The sequence below is a fragment of the Gossypium hirsutum genome, chromosome D05 (genome assembly GCF_007990345.1).
Source record: "Gossypium hirsutum isolate 1008001.06 chromosome D05, Gossypium_hirsutum_v2.1, whole genome shotgun sequence".
Lineage (NCBI taxonomy): Eukaryota > Viridiplantae > Streptophyta > Magnoliopsida > Malvales > Malvaceae > Gossypium > Gossypium hirsutum.
Window position 1 is genome coordinate 13,078,788 of NC_053441.1, and position 7,086 is coordinate 13,085,873.

Consider the following 7,086-nt stretch of genomic DNA (forward strand, 5'->3'; position numbering starts at 1 on the left):
TACTTGGTTAACACGTGCACTTGCGTTATAATCTTTCATCCATCAAATAACATGCCACGTGTCACATACTTATTGGTCGATATTTTGCTTTGGGACAAAAAGAGATGAATTTGATAATTTAAGTATTGTTTTTTTATCAAACAAAATTTATATACTTAAGCGAGAAAATCAGTATAATTTGTAGGCAAATTTTATAGTAAAGCCCAATAAAAAATAAGGTAAACTATACTAGTAGTCATCCAACTATTAGTAAATTTCAATTTTAGTCACCCAACCATTAAAAATTATAAAATGGTCACCCAAATATTTAATTTTTTTCTTTTTAGCCACTGACTATTAAATGACTAATAGAAAGATGACATAGTAATATTTAAAATTGACATAATAACAAGTTTAATTCTTAATATTTATACATTATATCAATTTAGTCTTATTTTTGTGTAAAAAAAGAGAGATAAAATTAGGTTATTGCAATAGATGAATGGCAAGGAAGTAAATGTAGGAAGAAGCTGGGGCCCTAAGTTTGGAGAATGACGCATATTAAAGGATTGGACTTGAACGAAACGGCGCAACGTCTGTCGTTCCCGATATCTTCACTTGAAGCCTCTCATATATTCACAAGAACACCTTCGCTTGCAAATATCTTCTTCTCTTCCTTCCTTACCACTTCCAATTTTCTTGGATTTTTTTTCCATTTTTTGTCCTAAAACTTCTCTTCTAACAACTCAACCCTAGTTTTGCTGTAAGTTACTTATTGGTGTACTAAATCTCTTTTTTTTTCTTTGGTATGAAAATTCAAGTGAAATCATTAGCTTTTGCTTATTGAAAGTTCTGTGTTTTATTTCTTTGTTTTCATTACTTTGTAGGGAGCTAGCTAAATGGAGATGTGACCAAGGAAAAGTAAAAGAAAAAAAAATTACAAAGAATTGCTAGCAACCATTCTTTTTTTTTCTCTCTCTCTCTCTCTCTTTTTGAAAGCCAAAGAAAATTCCAAGGTTCTTTACTCGTTCCTGTCTCTTTATCTATCTAGTTAGAGTAATTTTGTTTCTTTAGCTGTTTAATTTCTCCTTAAGTTGTTTGTTTTTTAAGCTAAAAAATATTAAATTTGATTTTATAAAGCTTGTTTTTCAATCTGGGAACATATACGTATAAAAATAAAATCTTTTGGTACTTCTTGTTCTGGAATTAAGGAGAGTTGATCTAACGTACCTATCTGTTTAAATGAGCAGAAAAGTACAGATACAAAGGGTATTAGCTTTATTTTCTGAGGATTTAATTAGAGATGGAAAATTGATACTACAGTTGACATTTTTTGAGAATCTAATCTTAATCTTTCAAGGAGTTATAATTAGTTGGTATTTTGTTGTTGTTGCAGGTACCCGATCTGTTTAGAAGTGAAGCTAATTTCTTCGATCGAAGCAGCTGTTGGAAGAGTTGCAGATCTGTTGTGTGGCTTTGGATTCTATAAAACATCTGTTTTTGTTTTATTTTTTTGTCTGAGAACTGGACTCCTATAACAACAACCAACGTTGTTCAAAGTGAGCATAAAACTTTTTTTTTCTTTTCTGAAAAAGAGAGTTTATATTCTTTGTTGGTAATTCCAGGAACAGCTTTTAATTTGTTGCTAATCCAGGAACAGCTGATTTATTAATGGGGGTTTGTCATTTAATAGTCCTTTTATTAAGATAAATAGTGATGCTGGTGGTGGTATCTACCATCTTTAGGGTCAGCAGCAAAAAAGAAAAAAAAGAAAAGAGAGAGAGCTTTAAATAATTTAAGGAAGAGGAAAGAGAGAAAGAAAGAAAGAAAAAAAGGGGGTTGGCTTCAGATCGGCATCAAACATTCAGCAATTATTGCTTTTCATTAGCTTAACAGTGAAGCAGAAAAAAGGGTTTCTTTCTCAGATTCAAGGTAATACAGCGGCAAGGTGGAGATGGGCTTTCTATTTTCAACTTTTGTTGAAGGCATTTATCGTTTTTTTAGAAGAGACATTAGTTTTTGTTTTTATAACTCTTTTTAGTCCCTTAAGTACATATAAACAACCAAATGTCAGATATCTTTCAGCTCAAGGTTTCAAGGGCTTGTATGTGTTGCGATGGTCAAATGAGTCGGTGAAGTGAAGTGCATATTTTGAAGCATCGGATTATTTTACCATATCTAAATTCTTTTCTTTTGCTTTTTCTTGCAGACTGTGGCTGCCATTTTTCAGGCTATGCTTTTGAAAGTACTGAAGCTGCAAAAGGCTTAAACGAGAGAGAGAGAGAGAGAGAGAGAGAGAGGGGGGGGGAAGGCTGGTCTCCTGACTTGGACCGTATATCAAAGCGTAAGAAAGGTCCTTTATCACTAAACACAGCCGAACTACTGTCTATGCAATCGTCATCAATGCATAGGACATGTCAACCCCGTCTTTCTAACATTTCTCCAAAATCCCAGATTTTCTGTCTTTCTCTTTAAAGCTGAGATAGAAGGTATATTGTTTGGGGTAGGTGAGGTTTTGAGTTTCTGAGAAAGCAATGAAAGTAGTATGGAGATAGATGAGATTCAGACACAACAAGGTTCTAAGTTCTCAAGAGTTGGTAATGGGAGAAGTGAGTCGAGCAGGATGGGTCAGAAAGGTAGTGACAACTACTACCCTGATGATGAAGAAGGTAGAGAGGTCATGAAAAGGGCTAGTGCAAATGGAGGTGGAGGTGATGCTCTAGCTGACACCGCTGCTGCTAATCGGCTTCGAGGCTGGCACCATTCTTCGAGAATTATTAGGGTTTCTCGAGCCTCGGGTGGGAAAGATCGGCACAGCAAGGTTTGGACTTCAAAAGGGTTGAGGGATAGGAGGGTAAGGTTATCTGTCACCACAGCTATACAGTTTTATGATCTACAAGACCGGTTGGGCTATGATCAGCCTAGTAAAGCAATAGAGTGGCTGATTAAAGCAGCTGCTGATGCAATTGCGGAGCTTCCTTCACTTAACACTTCATTTCCTGATACCCCAAGGCAATTGAGTGATGATGGAACTGAACAAGGGTTTGACTCGGCTGAAGTAGAGTTAGATGGCGATCCGAATAATTACCAACAAAACCAAAGTCAGCAGCACCTTTCCTTGTCCAAATCAGCTTGCAGTAGCACGTCCGAGATTAGCAAGAACTCGGGTTTATCCCTTTCCAGGTCTGAGAACCGTGTAAAGGCCCGGGAACGGGCAAGGGGAAGAGTAGCAAAAGAAAAGGGGAAAGAGCAAAAGACTGACATTGCACATCAACAAAATGTGAACCCCATTTCTCAAAACTCTTCCTTCACTGAGTTACTAACCTGTGGCATTGGCAGTGTTAGCAACAAACACACTAGTCCTAGTCCTACAGCTTCAGCTCGTCAAAACCCCAGGCAGTGGCCTGTCACTCAAATGGATTACTTTACAATGGGGCTCCTTGGACCTTCTTCTTCGAGAAACCAATCTTCAGGGTTTCCAGGACAAATGCAACAGCCACAACCGATACTGATGCCACCATTTACTGTGTCGGGTGAAAGCAATCAAAAGTTGCAGCATTTTTCTTTTGTTCCCAACACGGACCATATGATCCCGGTGGCAACAGCACAACCGGTGCTAGGGAGTGACTACAACCTCAACTTCGCAATCTCTTCCGGCATTGCTGGTTTCAACAGGGGGACCCTTCAGTCCAATTCTCCTCCTTTTTTGCCTCATCACCTCCAGAGGTTTTCTTTTATAGAGGGATCACCACCAGTGGAGAACCATCACCACCATTAGTTTCCAGTTGGATTAAATTGCCGTTTGCAGCTCGGTTTCTGAAAACGTTTCCTCTTGGCCCCATAATTTTTCCTGGTAAGCTCAACGGTCAAAACCCTCATTTAATTAAAAGTTGTTTACGATGAATAGTAGTTGACAATCAAATCTATCTTTCCTTGCTTTAATCTTCCTAATTAGATTCTCTATTTTTGTGGCTGTTTATGTCTTTTGCTTCTTTTTTTTTTTGGTTTTCTTGGCTTTCCTTTTTGGGTTTCCGTGATGTGCTAGTGCATAGCATAGTACCATGAATCACTCATTTTTCTTGGTTAGAATAAAGAAATCTGGCAATGGGACCATTATTAGTGCTATTTGTCTTTTCACATGATCCCCTGCCTAGGTTGTTGTGATTAAGGATCGGCTGGTTGTCTCCTTGTCTGTTCTCTTTCTGGTTCCCTTCCCCCTAACATATGTGAACCCATGCCAGGTGTTAGTTTCTTGATGGCCAAGCCTTTCTGGGCACTGAATAGAACGTTTAAACTTTACATTTCAAATAGGGTGCGACTTTCTTAACCTTAACTGCACCACTTGGCAATGGATCTGCAAAACTGTCGGGGGGGTTTTTTTTTTGTGATTAGTTAAACTTTCTATATGATTAAGGGTAGACTAGATCAGGAAAATATATATATTGGTGCACATAAGGCCTCGAGCTCTCAAACTTCAAGACAAATGGCTGCTGGCAAGGTAAATGGTTTTTCTAGGTTTAGAAAGCATGAAATGAAAGCAGATTTTAATTTTTATATATTATTGAAAATGAGCTGTCACTGTGGTTGCAGTGAAAATGACCTTAAAATTATAAATCTGTAAGATCTAACATCAAATCAGAATTAAAAATGACCAGACTTTCATAATGAGATAGAACAGCAAACAATCATATAAGTTGTAGAAATTACGAAGCCCAGAAGTTTGTGAACTCATAGTTAACAATTTAAATGTTGAGTTGTGGTCATCGTTAACATACAACAATCTAAATAAGTAAAACATTAAAAATAAAGGCCTATTTCTCCTTAAAAACAAAGAAAAATTATGCTATCTTCTCTCTTGAAAGTTGAAGAATAAATAAAGTTACTGGTAAAATAATTGCTAGATTTTCGTAGCTTGAGGATAGTCTTTCTAATTTTCGTATCTCGATTGCAACCGATTTATAGTTTTTTTATGACTTCCATTGTTAATGTTTTTATAATTATTTTTACAGGCTGAGTTGATTCCTTTGGTAGTTGAATTAATTCTAGTAAAACATTGCAATTTTCATTTTTCATGTTTCATTATCAATCTCTTCAATTTTTAATTATGTATTTTTTAAAATAATTTAATTAGAGTTAAATGTCTTTAATTTTAGATGAGTTGGCCCAGGGCCAATTATAGAATTATTCTCATTTTTTCAACCATTTTTAAATATTAAATGTAGTGCAAATGTAAGTGTTTTAATTTATTTTTGTTAAGGGAAAATAGTTACCAAATATGAATTCATATTTTCATTATTAAAAATATTTTTTTTTTGTATTTATTAAATGTGTTTTTCAATTATTAAAAAATAAAAAAAGATTTCAGAAACTAAGATTTTTAGGATAAGCAAAGATATTTGTAATTGATGTATATGAAAAATCACGTATTCATATTGGACGCTCCTCTTAATCTCTATATCTATAAAGATTTAGGAGTGTAAATTGTAGGGATAAAATGTAAAATGGTACCTCTTCTACTATTAGGTTTATGGATAACAGAAATGAGGATGGTGTTTCCTAACAGTTTATATCTACAACATATTCTTCCAGGGAGATTCTATAGTTCTACTTCCCTAAACATAATCTTTATGCTGATGAATTCTGTAAAGTGTTGAAGGTAGAGTTATGGGTAGTGTTTTATGATGTTAAGAAAAAAAAAAGGAACATAATGAGATTATAGATTTAGCTTGCACGCCTATGTTCTTGATTGAGATTGGCTATATTTCCCATGGAATAAGACCATACGTGTTGTGTTTTAGGTAATATGCAGTGGCTTAATATTAAGATTAAAATAATGTTAAAACAGAAGCTCTTACGTGTTGTGTTAAATTTGCTTGAGCTTTTGAACTGATAATGAATGTTTGTAGTTTCATATTTGTTTGAGTCACAAAATAAGCTGAAAATTGTTATAATTTGGATTTGAAAGTGAATGAAAGGCTTGGAGTTAGGGTGTTGTAGGGCTTCAATATCTGACCAAATAGTTTTCTACTTTTGTTAATGATACTACGCATGGTGCACACAACTCGCCCTCAGATGATATCGTTCTGCCGTGTTTAAGGCATTTAGGCATGCAAAGCTAAAATTATAGTGAAAAACAAAAGGTATTATTATTGTTGTTTAGATTTTACAAATTTAAAAGTTTACAACCTACTTTACTATCATTACTCACCACTAATTAAGTCATTTGGCTGAACAAAGATATATATTCCAAAATTGATTTAGTAAAATAGATGTTGTTATGCTTATGCTATTTGCGGTATCTTTACTAAGTAATCCGTACTGCTCTCTCAATTAACTAGTGTCAGTTCTTCATGAATTCCTATTAACCCATCCAAAACCTAACCATCTTATTGCAGCTTTACATTCAAGCATTGCTAGCCGTTTTAGCAGAGAGCAATGCATGTGAAGTAGCTTTTGTTATTAAACGTCATTCTTGTTTGTTTTCACAGTTGCAGTCCTAACCTATTTTTACCAAGTACCCAAGTTTTTGATGCAGAAACACCATGCAGTTCCTTTGACCTTCCCTATTTGAAGCATATATATGCTAATATTTGTTGCAAATTTTTTTGGATGTAGAAAAGAGAAGATAGAAGAAAAAGCTGCAGCGAGTGAATGCGATCCTTCCCCCTGCATTGGGTGATAAATACATTTTATTATTGTGCGTCTGAATATTGTTAGTATTTGTGGTTTATCCATTGGCGTATTGGGGTTTAATCGTGGTGTGTTTCCAACAAACAATTGGATTGAAGTTATTGTTTTCCCTATGCTACACTATCATTCTGAAAATTGTCTATATTGTATTTGGCATCACCAATGAATTAATTATCTGCTTTATAAAGCCCAACATCCCATGCTTCTTCAGAACATCAAGCCTCATTTCCTTAATACTAAAATGAGTGAGAGCATGAATGAAGAAATAAAGTAGTGAAAATCAGGGTTAATGAAATTTGGTATTGTATAATAATGTCAACTGGTTAAAAAAAGACGATCAACCATGTGGACCCAATTAAAGCATCCCACGTGCCATTTTCATACACATCACCATCCATATAGTTTGGCCAACTTAGG

At 35.0% G+C, this 7,086-nt stretch overlaps 1 protein-coding gene across 3 annotated transcripts; it reads left to right on the top strand.

Moving 5' to 3' along the window:
• The first annotated feature begins 483 nt into the window (after nt 1-483).
• On the top strand, nt 484-6,856 carry LOC107905972 (transcription factor TCP2). 3 transcript variants are annotated; one of them, XM_041093826.1, is made up of 6 exons: nt 569-742; nt 867-995; nt 1,376-1,538; nt 1,634-1,911; nt 2,189-3,832; nt 6,595-6,856. In XM_041093826.1, exon 5 carries the CDS (start codon nt 2,525-2,527, stop codon nt 3,755-3,757), a length of 1,233 nt encoding a protein of 410 aa, XP_040949760.1. In that variant the 5' UTR covers nt 569-742; nt 867-995; nt 1,376-1,538; nt 1,634-1,911; nt 2,189-2,524; the 3' UTR covers nt 3,758-3,832; nt 6,595-6,856. The 3 variants fall into 3 exon arrangements, with proteins under 3 accessions (XP_016688262.2, XP_040949760.1, XP_040949761.1); XM_016832773.2 differs by lacking the exon at nt 1,634-1,911 and having other exon boundaries at nt 484-742; XM_041093827.1 differs by lacking the exons at nt 867-995; nt 1,634-1,911.
• Nucleotides 6,857-7,086: the final 230 nt, after the last annotated feature.